At 43.7% G+C, this 27,764-nt stretch overlaps 2 protein-coding genes across 3 annotated transcripts; one reads left to right on the top strand and one right to left on the bottom strand.

Moving 5' to 3' along the window:
- Positions 1-89: 89 nt before the first annotated feature.
- On the bottom strand, positions 90-26,347 carry LOC147639793 (CLEC16A-like protein). Of its 2 annotated transcripts, none has more exons than XM_086774075.1 (23): positions 26,104-26,347; positions 15,750-15,913; positions 15,564-15,615; positions 15,164-15,240; positions 14,898-15,031; positions 14,687-14,783; positions 14,533-14,590; positions 14,285-14,393; positions 14,008-14,131; positions 13,723-13,912; positions 13,374-13,582; positions 13,075-13,163; positions 12,905-12,975; positions 12,144-12,254; positions 4,798-4,887; positions 4,561-4,629; positions 4,324-4,464; positions 4,034-4,139; positions 3,859-3,933; positions 3,720-3,769; positions 3,428-3,587; positions 837-1,009; positions 90-721 (listed from the first exon to the last, which is right to left on the bottom strand). In XM_086774075.1, exons 2-23 carry the CDS (start codon positions 15,797-15,799, stop codon positions 425-427), a joined length of 2,532 nt encoding a protein of 843 aa, XP_086630201.1. In that variant the 5' UTR covers positions 15,800-15,913; positions 26,104-26,347; the 3' UTR covers positions 90-424. The 2 variants fall into 2 exon arrangements, with proteins under 2 accessions (XP_086630201.1, XP_086630212.1); XM_086774086.1 differs by having other exon boundaries at positions 13,374-13,573; positions 26,104-26,286.
- LOC147639794 (uncharacterized) lies at positions 18,661-19,257 on the top strand. The gene has a single exon (XM_086823972.1). It carries the CDS (start codon positions 18,661-18,663, stop codon positions 19,255-19,257), a length of 597 nt encoding a protein of 198 aa, XP_086680098.1.
- Positions 26,348-27,764: the final 1,417 nt, after the last annotated feature.

Genomic DNA, 27,764 nt, shown 5'->3' with positions numbered 1-27,764 from the left:
TCCTGTCCTGAAGCAACTCTTCATGAGTCTTGGAACTTTAATATCCATCAGCAATGCCAAAAATCTACCCAAGATTAAGAGTCCAAGCCTAAAATATAAGTTTAAATCCCATTGAAAGGAGGGAAGCAATACATATGAACCAGCTACTGTACAGAGCTCAATTTTTGAGCACAACATGAAAACCACCACTGCACACACTTCAGGCAACTTCCTCGTGTCAAAAATTGTTCTTTAGAATGCTGCTTTACATAAAATATTGCCTAGGATCACCCGCCCAAAAAATGATGTCTGCAATCGGTCAGACACATGAGTTACAAATTACAATAAGAGCACAGCCAAGGCTGTTACCTCCCTCTCCCCGAGTGCAATATTATTCTGTTACTGTGACATGTCTAAAAGAATTACTTTAATTGTTGATGCCAGGTCATGTGCCTCCAAGAAGTGGAACAGTGTCCTTACTGATTGGAAGAGCAGATACATCAAGAAGTGGTTCCAAAACCTGCTGCACTGCTAATCTCTGTATGTCCATCTCCTCTAACACAGCTGCTTGGGCATACTTACATGTCTTCTCATCTGGAAATGCAAGTGTCCATCTGCCATCCACAAGGCGCCTCACCCGGGGCTTCCCACCAGTCCCAACCTTCCCAACGTCCGTAGTTGGAGAATGAGGAGATCGAATCCTCAAATGCAGCCATTTAGGGTGATCCTCGTCCACTATAGGCTGCAGACCATGCAGCAAAAGCAAACTGTTAAACTTCTTTCAAACAAGCAAGACAAAATCAAGTCTAGGCTACTAGAGGGTGTGGAAATATTTGAGCCTTCACTGCAAGACATACGTTGGACCCTGCCAAGGCTGCAATGACACGAATAATTCCCCTTCGTGGTTTAAGAGGAACATCTTCTGCAAGAAGCAACCATCCCGCTGTGCCTTTTGAAAACACAAGTAAATACACTGATCTCTCTTTCCCCTTCTCAAAAGCAATTCTGCAAGGGATAGAATCACCTGGAGCTGCAATCCAGACAAGTAACTGTTAGAGCATAGTAAAAGGATTACATCTAGGGGGGCACCTATTGCTTCCGCACACGTTTTTAAGCCTCTAGCAGCACAGTAGTGTCTGTAATCTTGACTTGAATGTATATCAACACCCATCATTTTTAAGCTACCTGTAGCTAGCACACTTTCATGCCTCTAGCAGCACAGTAGTGTCTGTAATCTTGCTTTGAATCTATATCAACACACCCACCTTACATGAGCTTCCAAAAGCAAGCACTATTACTCGCATATATTGGTAACTAGCCCCAAATTCTCATGGCTGTTGGCATACAATAAGCTAAGCAATTGGTTTCCCAGTTGTAAGACTATTAGTGCTGTGACAGTGCATGCGCGCATGCACAGAGAAAGAGAGATGCAGCAAAAGACTTGCAAACACAATCACACAGTAATTCTAACCTAATCCTTGTATTATAAACAAATTCACTAACACAAGTCGGCCAGCCTTCGCAAGCCCTACAAAAGCGCCATAAAAGTCAATTAATGTATTAACACTAGCCTCTAGGCTAGAAAGGTGGCCGACCCATCACTTACTGTTCACACTAGGCTAGAAACGTGGCCAACCCATCACTGAACTGTTCACACTAGGCTGCTATCTGCCTTGTACTAGACACTGGTCACCTCTGAACTCCTTCACAATGAGGGTGCTTCATTCCAAGCTTTATGTTAAGGATTTGTATTTTGCATAGTGTGCACCGTGACCCCAAGGCATAGTTTCAGGGGAACGCTGTCCCCTGACCTTGCCGTTTCTGTCTCTCTGTTTCTTTATCTATTACATAAACTCTCTTAATGTTTACATAAACTGTGCCCAAGTTTTTATGGATGAATTAAAAAACACCTATTTTTTGTTGTTCCCCTTTGCTCCATTTTTCTTACGTCATTTATTTTCTTTTTTGCCTTTTTCATTTGCCTGTTTCATGCACGAGTCTCATTTCAAGCCCGGTCCTCACCTCGTGCCCTGCCACCATAGCCCAACTGGCTTTCCTCCCTTCTTTGTCTTTTCCCTTGTTGCTCTTCTCCTCCTTTCTACCTCCTCTCCTTCTAACCCTTCTTCCTTTTCTCCCTTTTCCTTCTCTCTCTTCCTTTCATTCTTTTTCTTCTTCATTCTTCAACTTCTCTTGATTTCAACAAATTTTCCCATCTCCCATCTCCTCAAAATTTTCACACCTCCCTAATATTCATAGTGCCTCACCATAATCCAAGTGATTGTACCCACATCTTCAGAGTAGAAGTTTATGTTTCTATGTTTCAAGCTTTTAAATCCGACTTTCAAAGTTTCACTGTTTCTAATTTGATTCTTGGTCAGCTATGTGTATAATGGTTTCTAATAGCTTTATATATTTTTTTCCAAAATCAACTGTTTTTCCCCTGAGGGTGAAACATTTCTTTGTGAAATTTAAAAAACCTCGAAATGAAAGAAACCTTGAAACGTTTCTTCTGACTATGATGCAGGGTCATCAACCAACAAAAACACCCTTATGTATTTACAAGCATGCACTCCAAAGCAGCTATCCTCCTGGCTACATCAACATCAAAATATTGTTGTTCATCACGAACACAGAGTCACTTTCCATGATGATTCCGTGGAGGTTTAGGAGATGCAAGGTGGGTTGTTGCCATCTCACACAGGCCAAGAGATACTAGAGTAAAGAACCCTAGACCTATAGCTGGTTTGCGAATCTTTTAATCATAGCAGGTCATACCAAGTGCCCTTAACAACTCTACAACAGTTTGTTCTGTGTTTCTAAATGCTCCTATTGATGCTACGATTTGTCAAATGTCGTGTCCTGGACATAGCCTAGGCTGCTCTAAGCTCCAAACCAAGGAAGAATTCTACGAATTGCAAGGTAAAAGTTGTCAAGAGTCACCAAACAAATTACGAGTACCCCACACATGGGCACATATTTGACGTCAGGACCCCACATCAAGAAATTACCCAATGAATATCCTATCTATCCTTCTCTTATACTTTTGACCAATCCCAACCCCTCTTTTTGCCCCCACAATTCAAACCATGCAGCTCCGTTTTAGGGCCATTAGGACCAATCTGGTAAATGTTACCTACATTCAGTAAACCTACAAATGTTAAAAAACATCTCCAACATTTCAACAAATCTAGCATTACATCATGCCCAAGCCAGCTTTTTTGGGGGGATTTCTTAAGTGCAGGGCAATTTCCAAGTGCATTGAAAACACTCATTTATAACCCAGCACCACAGCTATATTTGCTTCCAACTTATGTAACATAAACATTCAATGTTTTAATCCTTAATCAAATCAAAGAGACAATTTCAAGCTCCTACTCAACAGTAAGGTCCAAAGTATCTACTCTAATACAGAAAATTAGATCATAAAGAAACTTATAAGTGGGCTCACTCAAGTCGATCTCAGTGTCTCTTTTGACAGCTGTTAGCTGAATACCAAACCTCCCCGTTTTGAGCCTTTCAGCCTGGTCCTTGGGCTGTTTCAACTGTGGAACATCTGGTATCGAGCCTTCTACCACCAAGGTTCGGAGTTGATGAAGAATCACGAAAACCTAATCACAAGAAAACCTTTGACTCAATACACAAACTTGACACCATAATGCATCCCGTAATTTTTAAAAAGTAATGCTATACAGCATTCACAGAATTTGGTAGTGCCAGACAGGGGTAATGTTGATGAACACCTTCACACTTGCTTGCATTCTTTCACCAACAAAAGATGAAGATGTGTCACCTGGAAGACGAGAAACCATGTTCATCAAACAAAAGGCTAATAAGAGAAGTGAAAAGGCAAACACAGCAACAAGGATGTAAGAGACTTACCATTTGAGAAGATGCGGGCAGGGTTTGGCCAAAGAACAAAGGATGTATCCTTCTTTAAAGCCGAGGTCTCTGATGCTGCAACGTGGAACAGACCACAACATGGTAAACACAAACCTGTGTACTACAAAAGCAGCCTCCGTGCTTCTGATACAAATGATGATGCAGCGAGCTTTACCTTTCTTGCAGATTTTCCACTCTTCGATCAGCAATGTAGGGATTAAATCGCACCAGCAGTCTCTCACTTCTACCATAAGATCTTCTTGAGCTGCTACATATGCTTCCTGTCGCACACATCACCAAGCCTACACAAAGGTTAATACACAAACCTATGCAAAGTACAGAGATATTCTTGAGCTGCTACATATGCTTTCTGTTGCGCATCACCAAGCCCAAATGTTAATACACAAACCCATGCAAAGTACAGAGATGGTTTGGCCATCAGTTTTTGGGAGGGAAGCAACTCACACTGAGCATGCAGAGATGATGATCGCGCAGCTTTTGCTCGTGATAAGGCAAAAGCTGGCGCAACAACCAGCCCGTGTGCCACAATGCTTCTGCACATGGAGGGGGTCTACGACAAAGAAGCCTCATCAATGCATCCAGAACCTGAAAAAGCCAACTAAATTTTGTGAGTCAACATAAAGAAATAGCTTTCAATTCAACCAGACAGAATCTCCTCAGTAGGAAGGTTTCAAAACATGCCTGATACCTGTTCCTTCTTGGACTAAGCTGGCCAGCTCCACTCCCAATAGCAGGCTCATGACTGTTATTCTGTAAGTTGAGAAGCTTTTAAACATGATTATCACTTCTGCAAAGCCTATCAAAAGTAGTCTTTATGTTTTACAAAGGGCAAGCAGAAAATAGTCTCTGCTCAAATATAGCATCACGTAATGCAAATGAAAGGTGCTCAAATGTAGAAAAAGCATAGCTAGAACTTGCATGGCCATCATCTTCCACACTCGAACATGAGACTCTCTGATGTGCATTATCCCCACTACAGCTTGCTTCCTCCACTCGTTGCTTCCTGGCCTACACACACAAAAAAATTATCAGAATCCCATGTCAGGGGGAAGAGCTGCCAAACAAATTAGCAACCTTGACACAAGTATTATTGCGGTGCCTCCCTTCCCCTGTATTTTTATGGACGTACGCATCATTTCACCTATAAGACAATAACAAGCAAGAAAAATTATATGTAATGAAAAGATACCAAAAGTCACATTCAAGTTTTTTTTGCCCCCCCCCCCCCCCCCCAAAAAAAAAAAAAACAACAATAAGCACACAAATTTCAAGAAACTCATCTTTGTGTTTTTGTTATTCCTCCAAATACACAATCTCCAACATGCATCATTGCCCTTTGTTGGTATTAGAGCTACACAGGATCAGAAGCTTATGGTGGATTGAAGCTAACCATGGTTTGCGTGTAGAGAAAGAAAGAAAGAAAGAAAGCTGTATTAACATCTACTAGAGGCCGAACTTGACCTATGAGACAAATCAATGTACAACTGTCAATGTCCTCTGGATGTCCAGAAAAAAAAAAAGGACAAAATGAACATGAAATAAACTATGAAAGTGCTGAGCTGGGGGGGGGGGGGTGATAGATGGAGCACTACTGCTAGAGGCTCAGTATGCAACCTATATGCGTAGGGTATACAAGAATGCAATGCAGATCTGTCCAGTACCATAATGGCGGTGTAATATGTGATACATAGGCGATGGCGAGGCAAAAATACCTCGGAGCATGATCTCTGGGTGTGTGTGTGTGTGAGAGAGAGAGAGAGAGAGAGAGAGAGATGTGACAAATCTCAAAGGGAGAGAATTGCACAACCCAATGATGGTTGATTGATTGATATGTAAAACCCTTCACAAGTACATGCTTTTGTATGCTAGTAGCCTTATCTTTTGACCCATAGGGTTCTACACACACACACTAAACTGATGACACATGGCACACTTATCCACTCATAAGAGGGTGTTCACCACACTTATCCTTATCCTTATCCACTCATAAGAGGGTGTTCACCACACATCGAGCCCCGAATTTCCATCAAACCCCCCTTCGGGTGGAGATGCTTGATATACCTTCAATAGTCATGGTGGTTTGGACTCTAGACAGCACCACATGTCAGAGGAGACACAATGGCACCAACACTTGAACTCTCATGTCAGGCCTGATATAAGAACTTGACCACACAATGACAACCTAGATCAATCTACCAACACGATCCCCCTAGACCTAAACAAGGATTTGGAGCCTTTTATAAGATTCAGGCTAATTACAATGATGAAAGGACTGACACACTCACAAAACAATTATTGCAATCACTTTTGGGGGACTACCAAGGCGGAGAACCCATGACCCACAAACAATGGCTTTTACAAAGCCCAACCATAAACTTCCTCGTTTAGAGAAAGATTATCCATTACAGTGGCTGCATGTTCTACTGTTGAAGATGCTTCTGCATCATGGACTTCATCTTCTACCTCCAAGTTTGTAAGCACCTTCCCTTGCTCTTTGGCCATCTTCTTGAAGCATCGGTTCTCTGTCTCTCTGAGCTTCTTGCAGAAGTTGCATCTGGTAGTTCTTCCTTCTTTCTGCCTTTCCCCTTTGGAACATGGCCCTGTCTGACTCAAAAGAATCTCACCTTGCTGTTTGAGCAGAGGGCATCCCACGAGACAGACAAGTATGCAAGCTATGTAATACTGGGGAAATCGAGTCTGGGGAGCATTACATACTTAGATACCCAGTTTACTAAGGGATACGGGTCAATGATGCATTACAGAGATAAGATATGGTTGGGACTAGATCTACAGGAGTTCAAACACCATAGAGACAAACTATTGAGGCACCAAGCCAAGATGCGGGATACACTCAGTCTGTACAAGATTCCCCGAGGGCCAAGACGCATTCTGCTTCGGAAGCATGTTTATGAATTGATTGATGTGATTAGCACCTAATCAGATGTAACATGCGGATGCTTGATGAGCAAGATCGGTACTTCAATGGACAAAATTCAGCATTCTTTCGTGACGAAGATAACACACAATATAGAGAGATATGTGCAAAGAGAGAGAGAGAGAGAGAGAGAGAGAGAGAGAGAGAGAGAGAAAGAGAAAGAGGCGCCTGTTCACACCATGTCCTGGCCGCTTCCCTACTGTGCTGGCCACCTGGGCACGCTGGCCCTCTTTGTTGGGCTGGCTGCCCATGGGCTAGCCAAGCCATGAGGCTTGCCGACTGGGCTGCCCAATCCACGTCGTATGAAAATTCTTTGTCAAGACAAACCGATTTGTGAGTCCCTCGGTCTTGAAACTTCCTGAGGAATTGTCTTTATCTTCAGCTGGAACCGTGCTTAAAGCGGTGCAAAAGAATCTGTTCAGGAACCATAACTTCAACTTTGCCAATTATGTCTGGTTCCACTTCGTCTTTAATCTCTGAAGGGATTGGACCTCCATATGGTTTGAGCCAGCTGACATGAAACACATCATGCATAGTTCATCTTGAAGTTAACTTCATTGACACCTAGTTGATCTTCCTCTGGATAGAAAATGGTCCGAAGCTCCTGAAAGATAACTTTGGGCATCGCTTGCCCACCAGTTTCACCCGGGGCTTCATAATTCAAAATATACCCAATCTCCTTCCAAGAATTTCACATCTGGCTTGTCGAATGTAGGCCTCCTACGCTTTAGCTAGCCTGTCTTTGACTGGCTCCAAGATCTCCTCGTAAGACTCCATCAATCCAAAATGAACCTACAAGCTGAAGAAGGTGTTGGACATGGTCCTACACCAACATGAAAAACAATTGGAAGGCCTCTGTCGGGAGATACAAGGCAAGAATAACAAGATTGAAGAATTGGAGGCAAAGTTGAACCACCAGGAGGAGGAGATTCGGACGTTGAAAGATACCTAGATGCAACAACAGGCAATGCCAGAGGCTGCCCAAGTGATAGGGGAACTTCGGGCAGAAATGGAAGCCCTAAAGGCTTCTGTCAAGGACCATATAGTGGAGGAAGGGAAACTACATATACAAGAGGGCCTAAGGACGGACCTGGAGTAGATGAAGGTTGCGAGTGATAAGTTGCGAAAGAACTGCATACCACCAAGAAAGATTGGGTGGACGTGGTGAAGAAGCACAAACCCCCACAGAGCATCATACATGAGACTCTCAAGGAGGAGAAACGCACGAAGGATAGGGCCCTCCATGTGCGAGTGTGTGGGCTACAGGTGGGGACTCCCCCCAAGGCAGATGCCATGGCGCTTTGCCAGAGAATAGAAATGGACAGGACCCTTTGCAGATACATGGAGGGCAAGGAGGATATGACACACGAGCGGGCCCTCATCATCACATTCCTTGATGCCACCAACAGACACGCTTTCTTAGACAAACGGCCTGCCCTCAAGGACGCACAAGTGTACATGGGGGATGATCTCAACCCAGCATAGGTGGCAAACCGGTGTGACAATTCACACAAGGCCCGTAGAGCGGACAAGTGGGCTATCTCCAAAGATGGCAGGGTCATTATCACTGAGCACCGCCATGCATCTAGCTGCAAGCTTATCGATGCTCAGAACACCTATCATCATTCTAGAGGGTAACCAAGCATATAGAGATACAGTATCACTTTGTACGTGAGAAGATCTTGGCGGGTGACATCTTGCTACTTTATTGTTCGACGAAGGACAATGCGGCGGACCTCTTCACAAAGTCTCTACCTCAGGCTACGCTCAGGCGGCACTCCAGCTCCCTTGGGTTGGTTTCACAGCCAGGAGCTGAGAGGGGGTGTTAGAAGTCATCTCCTGTCTATTTGTATACACCAGGGCCTCTGTTGTGGGTGTGCCCGCCCGTATATCATTTTTCCACACTCCCCGTATTTTTTCCCTATTTTTTCCCATTTTTCCTAGTGGTGGGAGGGCTGCCAGATGATGCCAGGAGCACCCCATTGCTGGCCGACTGGATCTTCATCAGTCGTGGGCTTCAGGGCTGCTGGCCGACTGCTTTTGATCAGTCGTGGGCATCAGAATGCTGGCCGACTGCATTTATTCAGTCGTGGGATTATTTTCTCCAGTCGTGGGCACTCTTGCTGCTGGCCGACTGCCTTCTAGGAGATGTATATATAGCCCCGCAGCCCCCACCACTTTCTCATTCAGTTTTTCCGGGATCTTGTGTATAGAGAAGAGTTTACACACCTATCTCTCTGTGTTTCTTGTGCTGTTTATTTTCTGCAGTCTACTTGCTCTTGTCTACCCAAGTTTGGTTATCATTTCCGCTGCATATTCTGACAGGATCCACTTTGACTCCCCTGACTTGCACTACAGTCTACAGTCAGCATAGCAGATAGCCGCCGGAGGTGAGCATTCATCTTGGTATGACATAGTACTCAAATGGTTTCAAGCACATGGATTAAAGATGGACTGGCTCCCTCCATTTCAGTATGATGCAGATTCCCCATACATTATGGCTTACACATAAGGACAGGAACCGGGTGATACGATCTATTGGGGCTATACACACAACACATGGATCACACCGGTCGGCCCATTGCATACCAAGATGCAATACTACAGAGATCATTTCTTGAGGTTCACAGCAATTCATACAGAGACCAAGTTATCTTGATGCCTTCATGTCCCATGCTATGAGGATCACTCCAGAGAGCTAGACACCCTCGTCTTTTCGGGCCCCAACCAACCCCACCTCATCAACCATAGATTCAAGAGATCTTGGCCTGCCATTGAGCAACCTCATCATCACAGCAGACTATTGACATCTCTAGCCATCTAAGTTCTCATATCACCCATGATGGACATCCTAGATGGGCCCTTGCCCAACATATAGGATTGACTTATCATCACCAATTTTTCCCAACCTAGTGGGGTGGATAGGGAGGCACCATAAGTTTCCATAACCCATCAGAGTGGATACCGGAGCCTATACCACAATGCCCCCTCGTAGAGCAGGTCCACGGATGTCACATCAAATCGGGCACGCACACTCCAGAGAACTAGACACTCTCGTCCCGCCAAACCCCAGCCACCCCTAGCTCATCAGCCATGCATTCAGGAGATCTTGGCCCGCCATTGAGCAACCTCATCCTCACAACAGACTATCGACATCTCTAGCCTTCTCATATCACCCATGATGGACATCCTGGATGGGCCCTTGCCCGGCATAACATGGTTGATTGATTGTTTTTATTCAGCTCTCCTAGATCCCATCACTTATTGTACCCTATACCTAGCATAGTAGGATCTATATTTTTCATCTTGTATAATCTCACAGTTTGAGAACTTAGCTTTCACTTTTAATTTACTGTTGTTTTTCTTATTTCCCCCCATCCCCATCAGAGACCATGTCATATGGGAGGCATATGCAAGGCAACTATACGATGTGCTCAATCAGCCCATACCACAGATGGCACAGATCGTCCAGCCCACATCCCATCTTTTCAACACTACGAATGTCAAAGAAGCCGCATACTGGGAGAGCAAGAGTTCATGAGGATTTATGAGCGGAGCACTTTGCACATGGACACCATGTTTTCACCCCCATTCTTGCAAGCTTATTTAACATAGCAATATGTGAAGGCTTCTCTCCTTCCTGGATCACCAACACCATCGTTCCCATTCATAAAGCGGTAAGCAGAGGACCTTATGGATCCCAAAAACTATAGGACTCTTATGATCGGTCGTAGTATGGCCAAGATCTATGGGGTGGTGCTTGATGTAGAACACTTGCGCCTATGTGCTAGGGTTCTCTAGAGATGGAAAGAAGAGTGTGGCGGAGTCACACATTCAGCGCATACACGAGCCTCAACTATTGCTCTGTATTATGTACAAGAAAGAAGTAATACAACTGAAATTCAAGTACAAGATGTGGCTGAGAATGGAGACGTCAAATCACAACCCTATGACCTACTATACACTTTTGGCTGGCACTTCGCCTACAGAGAAAAGCTTTGTGAAGTCTGACACTAAGGAATGCAGATGAATATGACGATTCAGCGACCCACGTATATACATGCACCAATGCTCTAATTGGTCACATCAGTAATGTTGTCGGCCAGCTATACTCGACTGCCACATCATCGCCACCGCCACGGCATCATTGCCACATGACAGTGCCAGCTATACTCGACTGCCACATCATCGCCACCGCCACGGCATCATTGCCACATGACAGTGCCATGCATCACCCACGCTGTCTGACCCTCCCCATCGGCTACCACAAGATGTCTGGCTCTACCTTGCATACTCATAGGTATGTCACACTTGAGGACATAATCAGCTCTATGGCAGAGAATCTAGGTCACAGGGCAATCGGTCAGGCAGGTTTCAAGAGAAATTTCTCCATATTGGACTATATATTCACCTTGTGGGCTCTCATAGAGGAAGCACGATCACGACAAAAGTGTGTGTATTGCTGCTTTGTGGATTTCCGCAAGTTTGGATTGAGCAACAATATGATTCCCTTATTGGGGGTGGGGGTTTTTTTTTTTTTTTTTGGGGGGGGGGGGGAGGGGGGGGGGTGTTGTTTGGTCCATCTTCAAGCGTCTATGCATGTCTCTTATTTCTCTCTTTCCCTCACCTCCACCTTACATAAATTATTCAAGTCTTATGTGCTGTAATAGTTTTCAGATTTCATAAAGATAACATGTACATGACTATAATTTCTCTCTTATTCTTGTATATTTGGGTCAAGTAATTGATTGTTGTGAATAGTCAATTGTACTTGTAAAGTATATTAAGTCGCACAGGGCCCTCACATTTTGCTTGCCCGCAAGATGGATCACCTACACTTGTCGCCGTTCAGGCAAGGGACAATCATCACATCCCCCAGGCAGATCTTTGTGGTGCATAGAGTAAGGAAATCCAAACAGGATTATGCATCCCTACACTTGAGGAGAGGCCTATCCTTGATCATATCCTTCCCTACTCACCAAGCATCAATGAATGGCATCTCATCAATACCCATTTGCCTGCATAACTTCTCTCCATCCTCCTTTTTAGGTAGCAAGAGGGTGAATGGGACTAAGAATGCGCAGATGGAGAAAAAAATGAAGAGAGATAGATAGATAGAGAGAAAGAAGAGAGAGAGAGAGAGAGAGACTTACTAGTGTTACAACCCCACAGATCTCCTAAATGCAAAACACAAGTGATAAGTAAAAACCCCCGAAGAGGGGTGCAGGCTAGCTCACCTCCCAACCATAGGTTCTATGCTTCGAACCACCCCCCTTTTAATTACTCAAACAAGGTATCTTAAAAAGAAGCATGCCACATTTGGGCTCACCGTGATATTGGGCACTGCCATGCTACTAAGATCCACGTTATCTTCACCTTCACCCGCTGGTAAGGATGAAAAAAGCACTTCCTCGTCAGTATTGTTACCCACCAAGGCTTGCTGCAGATCAGTTCCCATAGAAGTCAGAAGAAAATCATGCTTGAAACAGTTTATAATTTGGAAATACATGTTAGATTCTTGCATCAAAATCCAATGAATTCAGATAAATGCATGCAAAGAATGAGAGAATATTCTTGAATATTATGACAAAATAGGGCTGGGGCTGGGGCTGGGGTTGGCGGGGTTTCAGCTACCCAATCTGAAAACAGCCACATACATAGCAGCAAAAAACAAAATATTATTCAAAAGGATGAAAAAAGAGGACACGGGGAGGATTGGTTCAGCTATCCAATCTGAAAACAGCAACATGCATAGCAGCAAGAAGCAAAAGCAATGCCAGTTTGAGTTCCAATTGGACTTCTACTTCGATCACATGAAGCGTCTGGACACTGTTGACACATTCCCACAATGATGAAGAAATCAAGGCTGATATCGGCCTAAACTGAGGAGACAAATGTTGATATGCAAACCTCCTAAAGGCACAAAGGCTATGCATGCAATCTGCATTGAATCATAACAGTAAGACTGACTCTTAAGCTTTGCAGCCATGCAAGACCTTACTTCTCAGGACAGTTCCAGCCTGCAAAAACAAAGTGGCCTTACACTTGCTTTAAAAAATTGTAATGTCCCAGAAAATACATCTCACATACCAGTAACAATTTCTTATAGCGCTTTCGTTGAGCTAGAATCCCTAGGGCATCCAGCAGCGTTTCATTTAGAGCTGCTTATTTGGAGAAAACGAAAGCAAGTTATAGCAAAGATCTATGATTGATTGACTTGAAGAGGAAATAAATTCAGAGCAGTTTCTTGTCAATCTCACCTTTGTTTTGTAGCATAGCAACCAGCACATTCAAGGAAGCCAGCACAAGCTTGTCATTCTCACAAAAAAGGTAAGAGAGCAGCAGCTCTCTGCAAAACCGTGCCCGATCCAACCATCAACTTTTGTGTCACAGATTAGAAGAATTGGCACAAGAAAACTTTGTATAAAGGCTGGATACACATATATCCCCACCCACCACCCTCGCACGGGCAGAAACTTGGACAGGCATCAGGCAGTCCTGAGGAGTCCTTCCGGTGACATGCCCTTTAAGTGTAGCCAACCTAAGAGAGCACAGTTACCTCGAGCTTTGGTATGTGATCCTGTCCTCTTTTTTGTTTGGCGATGGGTTGCTTACAGCTGGTAGTCCTTCAGAAACTACCCCTTCATCTTTGCTAGAGCTTTTCTTAAGAAGCTCAAGCCCGATCCCATTGACCAAATCCCTTTGCTTCACTACTTGCAAGAGGCAAGAAATCAGGTACAAGGACGACAGCTCGTTGGTCTGCATTTCCTGCAAGCTACTAGCTATTAGCCTATCAAAATTTGAAGGCCAATACTCTACAGGAGATACAGACTTTCATCCTGCTGCTACCGAACTATCAAGCCATGCCCTGACACTGAAAGACAAACCATGAAATCAACAAAGCTTACCGTTCTTTGAAAAGGGCGAAGAGATGGTATCAAGACTGGAATCACAAGCAAATCCAGTATGTGTTGCGTCATCAGTCTGCTCAGATCAGGAATACCTGCATTGATGATGTCATTGCAGTAATATAGGAGGTCTCCTGTTTCTGCTATGGCTTCTTCGAGCCTTCCCATGGTTTGCATAGAATTGGGATTCCTGTCCACCAATAAGACCACAAACTCAGATCGAACTGCCTACTCCAATTCTGCACAGGCATACAATTTGCATAAACAAGGCAAGGGAATGCTAACTTGGCAGCCTCAGTGACAAGGTCAACTAGTCTGAATGTTTCCTGCCTCAAGGAAGTCACCAGCTCCAAAAAGTACCCAATCAGACCAGGACTCAAGACAAATGTCCGGATAGCTTCGTCATTAACTGCAGAGCAAACATGCAGGCATGTAAGAAGCAACAAGGCATTGAAGTAACTGACAGTGTAGACACCCCCAGCCCCAACATGTAGTAGCTGCTCGGCATCCTAAAATCTCCTGCCAATAATTCACAGTAGGCACCATAAATCAGAATACATACTATTGTATATATGTAGCGTAAGCGTTCGTACAGCAATTCGCACCATACTCTCCTCATGGTGAGCAAATTTGATGGCCTCAGAGTAGAGAGGAAATTCCACAACTACATTCTACACAAAATCGCATGGTAAGAACAACTTTGATTGAAGTTTAAAAAGTACTATTAACCACCTCCAAAAAAGTGCATGTAAGTAAATTCTACAATCTTAAGGTATTGTAGACAGCATTTTATGGAAACAAGTGTCATACATTATCCGTCTTGACAAAGAATGAGACTGTATTCTTATCAAGCTTTGTGCTTATGGTCCTGCGCCCAAAGATCAATTATGTCACCAAAACCTGAAAGCAGTACTACATTCAGGAACTTGAGAATGATAAGGTAACATCCTCAACAAAATCCAACCTCAAGAATGATATGAAGTATGCAACCAATTCCTCGTTTTGGAAGTCAAAAGGATACGTGATCAGGTTATTGAGGTACTCATTGCTGAACAAGTAGTCTGCAGCCAACCATCAACCGTAAGTGACAGAAGATTGAGCTTTCACTTTATTTTATTTTATTTTTTAAGCACTGATATGGCCACTTCTTGCAGAAGCACTCTACACAGGCTTACAAATCGCTTGCTCGCTGCGCATACTCTGTAGCATTATATTCAACGTTTGCAACAGCTGAATGGTTACACTTGCAGTTCTGCTATTTTTCAAAATACGGATGAAGTGAGCCATCACCTGTTTCTCCATGAAATACCTGCAAAGACGATCAAAATGATAGTCAACAAACACAAAAGCAACCCACCATTGTCAGCTTACATAGTTCTAGCAGTAGACACCAAAGAGTCCTTGAAAGGACCAGCAGAAAACCTTAAAACTATTAACTCACTCAAAAAAGGAAGGATCATGCTGGTCTCCCCAAATCAGCAGTTCTGCCATTGATCTAAGTGTTTCGATCACAAAATCCTGCAATGCATCACATTTGACAATGCTAATCAGGAAATACGTATAAGAAATTTGATTGACTAGATGCACTGGTGCTTATACATGCACACATACATATATACACATGCACATACACACTTACACATATACACACACATATGTACGTAAGTATGTATGTGTGTTGTGCTTGTGTGCATGTTAGCATGTGTGAGTATATATTTTGTGTATGCCTGCATGCATGCACGTGTGTGTGCGCGCGCGCACGCGTGTGTGTGTGTGTGCGCACACACACGCCCCCTTCATAAGATTGGAATGTATTTAAGCTTACAAAAGCCTGTTCTTACCTTGTTGGATTCACTTATGACTGTGGCTCTTTGCAGTTGCTCGTTTAAATACCTATATATTCAGAACCAAGGATTGCATTAGGCAGACATAAGGACCAAAAGAAAACTGCAAAGTCCAAATATACAATACAATTAAGCTGCAAACCACACACACCCCCCCACCCCCCCCCAAAGAAAAAAACTTACTTGAGTTCCTCCAAGGAGAAGCGCTCCCTAGAGCGCCAGAAGCTCCACATGATCTGCCAGTCTCTTTACCCAGCCTAGATATAATTGTATTGTGAAAGCCAATCATTCGCCCAAGGAGACATGTTGTCTAGAGCACGAGAGCTCTAAATGACCATCCAGCATCCCTGCTTGGCCAGATGCAAAGTAAAATGCAAATTTGAATACATTATAATACAAATCTTCCAAAAGGTGCTGATTTTTTTTCCATTGATGTCCGCAACCAGTACGATAAGCAATTTTTACAACATTGCAAAGCAGTACACAGACAAGATAAACAATAATTTAAGTAAAAAATTTGCAGAAATCATCTTACCCTTTTCAACTACCGATTTAACATCTAGTTAAGTTTAAAAAATAGTGTGTTTTCTGTTTACATACTGTTCATTATAATTGTTTACTCAAAAGAGCCATCAATATTGACAATTTAGGCTATCATATCCTGCCACGTGCATCATTCAAACAAGGCATGCCCCATGACTACTGGAGAACCACAATAGATTGGAGTTAGTGTTTAGCAAAGTGCTAGCCATTTGTAAGCCCTGATTGTCACATTCATTAGGTCTCGAATGCATGTGTCATGACTTTTGAGGCCATGTATAGGGTAGTAGGGAGAGAAAGACCATTGTAAGCCCTTAGTTATCAAGGGACAGCATCCTCAAAAGATCCGTGAGGATTGAGGATTGCCGGAAATTAGATTAGACTTTGAGTGGATTGCTGGCACTTACCATCCCAAATCTCACCCTTGGTGAATTGGGATTTTTTCCCGCATTTCAAAGTATCATTACTCTATCATGGAGCTATTATGTAGCCTTTCACAATTATTGGCCCTTTGAGGAGGCACTAGGCTATTAATCCAACTCCCAAGTCTGATATGTGAGTCTTGGAATCTATGGCTTTACGGCGGTTCATTGGGATCCAGGAGAATGGGAGTGGATTGATGCTGTAATCCCATAAAAATATTCCCCTTCTTTGAGTACACGATCAAGAGTGCTAGGCGCTCCTTTTTTTCCCGATAAATAGATCCTTCTATTAGTTAATGAAAAAACAGCCACATTGGGCTACATACAACCTCGCCTCATGTACAAGGCGGGGGTTAGATAATCAAAAGGGTGGAAAAAGATGCACTTCCCCTCCGGCTGGCCGCTCCATGAGAAGCCTATCTCATACAAGGAGCGTGGGGGGGGAGAGGGGGGGGGGGGGGGTTGTTGGGGGGTAACCACACGGGTGGACTATAATGCCAAGTGGGATCAACTTCACTATCCATGAGAAAAGGGCCATGCCACAAAGCCTCAAGAAAGCTTCCCGCCGCTTCCGCATGCGATCAGATCGACCCTGCAACTTCCCCCATTGACTGGTTCAGTCAGATGCATATTCAAGGCCTCATGGATGCACTTACTTAGCAAATTAGAGGAGATAACAGTGTGGTGTTCTTGGCACACAAAGCTGTGTGTAACCTCTATGCTAAGAGGTCCAAAGGATTGGCAGATTGGACTTGCAGACATACGAGCCATGAATGGCCATGTTGTAATCATTTAAACTTTTCCATTGAAATTGAATCAAGAAATACCGAAAGGGGCGCCAAGCTTTGGGGCCAACAGGTGTCATTCTCTTTCATGTGTTGGAGCACTCTAGCTCCTATTTATTTGTTTTATTGGCTGGACTACAATTGGATTGGATGGCTGCTAGTCTACCGCACTTATGGAGCCTTTGTATGAGGCTAATATGGCTTGTACTGGGTATGCAGAACCCCTTACCCCTATTATTGGGAAGCTGAGGCTTCATGTGCAGGGTTATGTGGACAGTGAGGAATTCTATATCATGCCACTTGATGGGTGTGATGTTTTGTTGGATATGCCATGGTGTCATAGAGTATATGCGGTGGTGGATACGTACAACAGGAAGCTTACTTTGACTCATAGAGGAAAAGAGCATATTTTGGATGTAAAGCTTAAAGGGGAATCTGTTCCTATTGTATCGGCTTTGGCCATTTCATCAGTAATGAAAAAGTATCATTCCGCGTACTTGGTTTTTGTAACGGATGCAAAAGATGATGAATCTCAATCTAATTTGTCTATGTTAGATAAAGACAGGACTGATTTCCTACGTGAGTACCAAGCTTGCTTTTCCGAGTCATTGCCAAGAGAACTTCCTACGAAAAGGCCAGAAGATCATGCTATTGATCTTATTCCGGGGAGTACCCCACAAAAGAGACCGCCGTACCATGTTAGTGTAGCCCAACAAGAAGAAATTATGAGCCAAGTATAGGAGTTGTTGAAAAAGAGGTTGATTGTTTAGTGAGGATACATGTGAGGCATCAAAGAGAACACGGTTGGGTTCAGAGGAAGATGCACAGAGCCAAGCAAGATTTGGGGGTGCTGGTAGTTCCACTCCCACGGCAACACGAACCCCTTTGCCCGTAGCACCCAAAGCCTCTCTAAAGAGAGCAAGCATTCAAGCAAGCATGCAAAAGCAGGCAATTAAAGATGCAACTAGGGAACTCACTAGGCTTTTCATCCAATGTGCTTTGTCTTTTCACATTGTGCGCACACCACGATGGAAAAAGGCCATGAGGGCAACAATCAGCCGCATTGGATGTGAGTGGGAGGGACCCTCCTATGAGACCTTGCGCACTAAAGAGCTCATAAGAGAGCAACAAGCAATGCAGGTGGAGATGGAGCCATTAAAAGCCACTTGGAGCAAGTATGGTTGCACATTGTTACGTGACGGGTGGTCAAATATACGCAAGAGAGATGTGTACAATATTTTGGTGTCCTCTTGCAAGGGCACTATGTTTTTGTGTGCCATTGATGCATCTATGCCTGGGACAGTGGTGACAGGAGCATTTATATGGTCACACCTCCACGAGGCTATCATGGAGATAGGCCCACAAAACATAGTGCAAGTGGTCACTGATAATGGTAGCAACTGTGTCTCTATGGGACGGATGCTAGAGGATGAGTTCCCGCAGATTGTATGGACTCCATGTGCATCCCATAGCCTAGACTTGCTCATTGAAGATCTTGCCAAGATTAGGTGGATTGCTGACATCTTTGACATTGCACATAGCTGGGTGAAGTTTGTTACGAAGAGACCCAAGGTCTTGGCAATGTTTCGTGCCAATAGTGACCTTGAGCTTTTGAAGCCCTCACAAACCAGGTTTGCATATATGTTCATTGCGGTTGAGAGGGTAGTGAGAGTCCGACAGGGACTCATGCGCACAGTGGTTAGTCGAGAGTGGATGAGCTGGAAGGACCATGAGCACCCGAAGGCAGTTGCTTTTGCACGCAAAGTGATGCAAGAAGATTGGTGGAAGGAGGCAAAGGCTTTATTGAGAGCTCTTCAACCAATCTATAGTGTTCTTTGCATCACTGACATGGAGGGCAGCACTCTTGGACTCTTGTACGAGTTCATGGACCGGATTGGAGAGGCTCTTAACCGATGCACTCTCTTGACAGATGAGAGGTACTGAACTTCCAACTAGTTGCCTTCTTGTTGTAACTTGTAAGTTGTATCATACTATGATCTATCGTAGCCTATAGGAGTGAGCTAATAGCTTTGATCATTCATGGCTAATTTTCAAGGTTGATGACATTCGACAGGTTTGGAATGACCGATGGGATTGGTTCCATAGACCAATCCACGCGGTTGCCCACATATTGCACCCTCTCTAGCATAGTGAGGCCCAGTATATTTAATGAAGAGTTGGAAGATGGATGGCAAGATTAAATTCAGAAATGGACAAGAGGAGATGTGGAGCTCATGAGACGCTTGGAGGATGAGCGGCTAGTGTATCGGAATGCCAGCCACGCATTTGGTAGACAGACTACATGGAGACAGCTTCAGCCAGTCTCATGGTGGGAGAAGTAGGAGAATAATATCATGTACAAGCTTTGCGGGCCTTACTCTCCCCACGGGAGATGCCGGATTATCCATATACAAATGCCATAACACAGCCCAACACGAGGCTACCAAGCTAGAACACATGCTGTAGAAATGCCGAGCCAACAATATAATCCATATACCTCCGTGTGGGTACTGATTCTTCCCCAAAAACCACAGGTCTTCATGCAATAGAGCTGTACAGCAAGTACAACTCTCCATTCAGCTAGGATAGCAGGTACAGTGGTTGGTACAACCGGTACAGTGATTGGTATAGTCGGTACAATGACTGGTACAACAAGTATAAAAGCTGATACAACAGGTACAATGGCTGGTACAAAAGGTACAACAAGTACGAGAACTAGTACAACTAGTACAATAGTTGGTACAAGTACAAGGGCTGGTACAACAAGTACAATGGCTAGAAATCATAATAAATGATTAAATACCCTTGCCTTCAATATTTCTTCGCAATGGAAGCCTCCAAAAGTCCCCAACAGTCGGTATTCTTCTTGAGCAGCCTTCAAGAGAGAGAGAGAGAGATGTCACATGCACTCTGCACTGTAGTGCATGGTGACAAACTGGCTCATCATCATCAGTGCAACATTGTAACAATATTAGAACCCAGCAGGATACGTAGGTCATTCTCAGCCATAGTTAGTCAGTCAGTCAGTCTAAGTCCCTTAACCCACTTAAAGAAACGCATTCATGCATATACAGTTAGTAGAAACCTTAGGGTTTGCATCGGAAAGCATCCTGCATATTGCACATCAGTCATGCATAGCATCTAGACCATTGCAGGAACCCCAAATATCATCTAGTATTTATCATGATATTTACTAGGATTTTTCTGGTATTTTTCTCATCATTTTCAGCATTTTATACACATTTATGCATTTATTATTGGGCATGAGCAGTCGGCCAGCTCAATAGCCAGCCGACTGGCTCCATGAGTCCATATAAATAGAATCCTTGCATCATCATTCATTCATTCAATCATATTCAGCAAAGAAGCCTTCAAGCGCTTGTCATCCTTAGCCCTAGGAGCATAAGCGATTGCAATGTCAGCCTCCTCCTCTCAGCGTTTTCCTCCTACAGCAGTAGGCGCCTCAACGCATGAGCATTCAGCCATCTTGCATCAGCATAACGCATCAGTTCAGCATTCAGCCTACAGTCAACCTTGCGTTTTCTGCATCCATACAGTTTTCAGCATTCATCTTATCATCGTTTTGTCATGTGCAAGTTTTGCCCATGGACATGTCCTGAAGCTAGTCCAGAAGGGGCAGCCAAAAAAAGATGATTAGAACCAAGATTTGGAGCATAAAGTGCAGATGTGGCAAGCGTTGGACTAGGAGAAGGACAAAGGGGACCAGTCGTGCATAGAAGGGCCAGATAACTGCTGTCGGCCGCATGGATACTGGTCGGATCTGCGTTTTGGAAAATATATGCTCATTCGGCTGGCGATCAGCAGTCGGCCAGCACTCCTATTGTCCAAAGGCCTATATAAAGGCACAGATGCTCATAGTTAAGGTGATTCACTCCCCCTTTGGGTGTGGGTCTAGACTAGGACTAGAATAGGTATTTTAGTACCTTTTCAAGGTAGCCTATGGCTGTAGAATCTATGTACCTTTTTGTACCATATGAAGATACTGAATTTCCAGCCATCTCTCCCTCTCTTCTCTCCCTTCTGTCTGTGTTTTTGCATTAGCATGTTCTAAGTGGTGTTTAGGGCTGAAAGAAGACTCTCAGAGCTTCCGCATGTTATATTGGTATCAAAGCATTAGGCTCAGCAAGGCTAAACACTGATTCAGTCCCATATAAAGGTGTGCCGGTCCAAGGTACAGGAAAGTGCACAGGTACGAAGCCCAAGGCAAGGAACACAAGACCGGGAAGAGCTCCCAAGAGGTTTATTGGTGGTGTTCCACAAAGCCCCAAGGGGATGGCAATCCTGTGAGCCAGGAAAGGCTTTCGGGCAACGGTCCCAATGGAGGATGATCTTCCAAGGGGTGGAGTGAGAGTGCCAGACGCATTTCTCACGAATGAAGACCAAGACGAGGTTCAAAGACAGGGCATGAACGGATTGGGGACTGGATGGAACAGATGCATAGATCTTATTCAGAGTCAGAGTGGTTTCGGAGACTGGGCCGGGTTTTCAATGAAAAGAGTTGCCAGAGATGGATGGATGACATAGGGACTTCGGGAATAGAATGGGATGATGACAGTCATCCAAGAACAGGTTGGAATCCCGTCATCAAGTTTAGCAGAGGGGGATGCCATGTGCAAGTTTTGCCCATGGACATGTCCTGAAGCTAGTCCAGAAGGGGCAAACAGAAAAAGATGATTAGAACCAAGATTTGGAGCATAAAGTGCAAATGTGGCAAGCGTTGGACTAGGAGAAGGACAAAGGGGACTAGTCGTGCGTAGAAGGGCAAGATAACTTTTGTCGGCTGCATGGATACTGGTCGGATCTGCGTTTTGGAAAATATATGCTCAGTCAGCTGGCCGACTGGCAGTTGGCCAACACTCCTATTGTCCAAAGGCCTATATAAAGGCACAGATGCTCATAGTTAAGGTGATTCACTCCCCCTTTGGGTGTGGGTCTAGACTAGGACTAGAATAGGTATTTTACTACCTTTTCAAGGCAACCCATGGCTGTAGAATCTATGTACCTTTTGTACCATATGAAGATACTGAATTTCCAGCCATCTCTCTCTCTCTTCTCTCCCTTCTATCTACGTTTTTCCATCAGCATGTTCTAAGTGGTGTTTAGGGCTGAAAGAAGACTCTCAGAGCTTCCGCGTGTTACACGTTTTTGCTCCAGCCACTTGGTAAAGGTAAAACGCAGCATTCATATTCATTTACAGCATTCATACTCAGTCTAGAACAGTCCCAAACAACCCCTCTCTCAACCTTAGCTTTGCCTCCGTCCCTCATTCCATTGGGAAGAGTGCATAGGCTCGAGATTGCGTATCTTTGGTCCTTCTACAACAATGTACAATTCAGCTCAACACTTGGTCTTCAAAGGTCTTGTGTTTAGCTTATTGTCAGTCACACCGTCAATCTCTTTAAAGATAATAAAGCAAATACTATCTCAGTAATGGGATAGGGGACCCTTCAGTGGGTAATTCGAGACCCCATATGGTGTACAGTTCTCATCTCTCTCTCTCATATCTCTTTAAAGTTTGAAGTCTTAAAGTGGATTGCTAAACTCGCGAAACTCGGGATACAGAAGACGGTGTGAGCATTTGTGTGACAGGATCCTCCAATACGAATACTTCCATTGCATGTTACAAGAGAGTAGCCATCATTAGGGCAGCCTGTAACGGTGGTAGAGGCTAGTGTGCAACAAGAGAGCCTCCATTAATGAAGAGAAAGGGCTCCAATTTATAGATTTGGGGCTCCCATGAGTGAAAATGGAAAGAGAAGGCTATGATGACAAGTGGAGAGCCACACAATAGCTGGAGTGACAAGTGTGAGGCCACTTGTCTCACTTTGATCCACTTTCTGACAAGTGTTAGGCCACGTGTCTCACTTTGATCCACTTTCCTGCCACATGTCCCAATCTAAGAGATGGGTTCTCCCATAATCTTTACCTCTAAAAATATCCCAACTAGTAGACATTCTGTCATAGGCACTTTGCCAACTCTTGGTATCTGCTCAATTCCAGATGTAATGACGCAAACAGAATTTCCATCGCAGTCGGGCCAAAAATAGCAACTCTCCTAAATTTTAGGAGTGTGGTCCTTTGTATTCTAGGATAATCCCCCATTCCCAAAGCTTGTAATTTCCAAATATTTAGACATCCTGGAGTCCACCAAACCCCTTTCATACTGGGAAATGTCCAGGCTAGTGACACCACGACTGATAAAAATGCCTAAAATAGTCTAAGAAACATGGGAAAAATCCCTAAGAATATCAGATAAATATCTGGATAAAAAGGGGCATAAAATGGAGTAAAATGGACTAGAAATGACATGTCCAACAAAAACAATGCAAATCTAAGTGAAAACGCTAATGACGATGGGGTTCTTCACAATGGATCTGCACGCCCTTATGAAAAAAAAAACTTGCAACCTTTCTTCTGTCAAAACTAAACACTGTGATACCAATGTAACATGTGAAAGCTTACAGACGAGGATTATACTTTGATAAATAGCTTCCAACACCTTTGTTCTGACCATGTATAGTACAATCTAGTGAGACAAAGTGCAAAGAGAGAGAAGAGAGACAATACACAATGTTGGGTCCCAAACTCCCCCTAAAGGGCCCCATCACCTACGGTGTATTTGGTTTATTGAATGAGTAGAATGACTAACTGCTAGCTGTACATAACCAAGACTAAAGTGACCTTGGAGACTTCACTTGGCTAACGTAACTCTCAACCTGAAGATGACCCTTGATCTTAACCTTCCACCTTGCCCTTGGCTCCTACTGGTTGTCTAGGCCCTTGAACCCTTGGCACTTCCTATGCTGCAATCGGTTACTGGAACTCATGTCAGCCTACTTTAATATGTTCACAACATGCTGAAAACAGCCTTTTAAGTCATCGCTTTCCACACATCTGAGGCAGCTACATCATCTATTGGCCGACTAGGTAGTGGGCTAGGTAGTGGGCTGGCCTATGGCTAGCCCCCATGCCAATGTTCAAGTTCTTTCCTCTTTTGAGGTAGATCATGGTGGCCTTTGGTTGGCTCTTCAAAGCATGTATCTCCTAAACCTAGACTAGTGCCCGTGCATCCAGCTAGAAGCCTAATAAATGCCCGGCACACCTCTACATCATTCCAAAGGATTACAAAGTCGTGCAGGACATGCACACGTAACCATGACCATGTACGGGACTTGTACACCTAACCATGACACCTTGCAGTGGATCCCTGGCTAACTCATCCCAAACAAGGGCTCACAAAGGGCTAGTACAGTACCTACAGTACAAATATGTCCAATGGCATCCAAGTGCAAGATGCACGTGACATTGGGAGATCTTGATGAAAGATTTCATTCTATCTCCTTTCAAAGTTCCACAAGCCTCGTACCATTAGGTTATGCACTGATACCAATGTTAGACCCTCATACCTCGAAACCCTATCAAGGTTGAAGATGCACGCAATAAATCCAAAGAAGATGACCATGATAGAATTTTGGCTAGCGACTTGGTAGCACGCCTTGGCATCCCATACCACCAGGCTGCCTACAGCTACCCTTGGCCCTGAGGCCTCCCACATTGGCAGACACCACGAGGATTCCTCATCATCCTCATAAGTACTTATATAGTAATAATTGGCCCACTGCTTTTATTATTAAACTTTTAGCCATTATAAGCCTCTAGTTAACTTTTTCCTTGCTCTAGACCAATCCATACCTCATCCTTGCTAGCCCTTAGCCTCTTGGGCGGGTCTTATCAGCGCTATTGCTCGGCGTTAACTTTTTCCTTGCTCTAGACCAATCCATACCTCATCCTTTGCTAGCCCTTAGCCTCTTGGGCGGGTCTTATCAGCGCCATTGCCCAGCTAAGCCCTGACCCTAACCCTAGGTTCTTGACCCCGGGTTAGTCCTACACCCAATTAGTGATGTAACAATCACCATTCATAGGGGTGGGAGAAAGCCTAACGCTCTACCGGAGCATCAATGGATCACAATCACCTAGGCCAGACAAGTACCGCCCCACACTTCACCATGAATAGGCTGGCTCTTCACCTCGAATATCAATGGATCTTATAAAGGAGACAAGTACCCAATTCAACTACATCTCATATATCTTGCTGTAAATGGCATGGCAACACCCCTCACTCATTCTCTGGATCAACTCCATAGCTATGCAAAAACAGAGGTCCAGTTTCTATGTGCATCATGAGCCTTAGTCCTTATCAATAGCTTAATCCCCTTAAAGATAATTCACCAACTCCCTCCACTGCATCAAGAGGTTTTCTGAATGTTTCAAAATCAGATCAACTGTTAGAAATGGTCCCTAGGCTGGTCTTTACAAAGAAAAGGGTCAAAGTCAATGCCATTGCATCTGAAAGAACATAGGAGATGTTTTTCCCCCATTACAGAAATCGATGCATTGCAAAAGGGTTGGCAGATTATATGAAATAATCGTCCATATAAATCTTTACAATAACGAAGGAAAAGTTTTCTTTACAGAAATCAATGCCTTTTAGGTCTTGCAATAAATCAAGCGCAAAAAGAAAGAAAAAATTAAAGCAAAACAGGGAAAAACAAAAATAGACAAAGAAAACAGCCGATCGATTCTTTGTCGACAAGATCGAAGCTAGAAAGCATTACAGAAAAAGGCGAGAAATCAGGAAAAATTTAGGCAAACAGAAGAGTAGGATGCACGAACCCTAGCTCGAAACAGGAGATCACAGTTCGAAAAAAAAAAACAAAACCCACACACACACACACACACACACACACACACACAGAGTTAAATGCTTACCGAAACCAAGATTTGAGATTGAAATGGAGCGTGTTTTTTAAACTGCGATGAATGTTCTCGCTGTATCGAGCAAAACACAACGTAAAGTGAAGGTCTGTCTAGAATTTTGAGATGTGATATCACGAGAGTGTGTTTTGTGTGAGCACATTCCAAGATGAATTATCACGAGCGTGTGTTTCGTGTGGGCACACTATCAATTTCTCTGAATTCTTAAACTGGATTCACACAATGGCGCCGGACACTTGAGTAACTTGACGTAAGGTGGCTGCATTTTTTGGACCCGTGAAAAATGAATTTGTGTTGATTATTAGGGGTGGTACACGCCATGAATTAAATGGGTGAAATCATTAAATAACACGGATTATTCTTGGTGGGGTCCGGTAAGCTTTAAAAAACAGCTAGTTAAAAACAGCATAACCAATAATGATAAGATTTTTGTGATGTATAACGAAGGTTCTATGCAAAGAACTTGTAAATTCTATGCAATTTGTATTTGATCCAAATTTTGAAGGTGTTCCCTTGTTCGAATGGTAGTTTTCTACTCATAATTATATTTTGAATGTAAGATGCCACCAAATGCCTATGGTCGTGAGTTAATACGCAACAAGAAGCACACAATTACATTTTGAATCTAAGATGCCACTAAATGATCTTGAAGTTCTTCCCTTGTTCTAATGGTGGTTTTCTACTCATAACTATATTTTGAATCTAAGATGCCACCAAATGACCTATGATCCTGATTTAACACCCAATAGGAAGCACACATAGTGCAAACATGAGTCCCACTTTCCACGCGAGCCCATTATAGAAGCTTCGTCCCACGGAACCTAGTTCCAATTCCTCTTCGTTCGAACCAGGAACACAAAGGGTGAAGAACCAATGTCTGGGACTACCTTAAACCCAAGGAATCCACAAGAGCAATAACAATATGTGTCCTCAAGCCTGCAATCTCAACGCTAGGCCACATACAACAAGCGCCCTTGGAAACCACACAACCTAGCCCCATGGGGGGTGAGAAATTCCAAACCCTAAAACATACGGATTTGTGCAGCCACTCCCTTACATTCCACCCCCATGTGGACATGCTTAGGATGATAGTTGAAATAGGTAAAACCTAGAGGCTCAAAATTGGGCAAAACAAAGCCACATCTCAAGATTTTATGGAAGTGGGATCCCATTCATTACCTAGAGAAGTTTGATCAAGTTTGCAAGGCCATGGGAAGGATTGATGAGATCCCACCAAGATCTATTCACTCAAACTTTGCCCTGAGGGCAAAGTAGGCGAATGGTTTAAGTCTCTAAAACCCACTTGAAAAGGTCAACTATGAGGTCTTTAGACACATCTTCACACCTTCATCGTGGGTTCTCATCAAGTGGAGCCAGTACAAGCCCTATTGCACATATCTATAACCTTAAGCAAGAGAAAGGAAAAGGAAGGAGAGAGAATGCAGGACTAAATAACTAGAACGAAGTATCTATATATGTAGCCCCCATGAAAGATTGGATGATTTATCGCTCATTGATCACTTTTGATCAATCTCAAGAGCAAGAGGCTTCATGACCATCTATACAAGTCTAGATACTACATCTTTTATGAGTGTTGCCACATGAGGCAGTAGACCTGGTAGACAACCTATAAGATAAGGATGTAGAAGTCATCA

The sequence above is a fragment of the Cibotium barometz genome, chromosome 3, assembly GCF_041138505.1.
Source record: "Cibotium barometz isolate CiBa-2024 chromosome 3, ASM4113850v1, whole genome shotgun sequence".
In the NCBI taxonomy this organism is placed as follows: domain Eukaryota; kingdom Viridiplantae; phylum Streptophyta; class Polypodiopsida; order Cyatheales; family Cibotiaceae; genus Cibotium; species Cibotium barometz.
The sequence above is the reverse complement of the archived record's forward strand: the minus strand, read 5'-3'. Positions and strand labels throughout refer to the sequence as shown.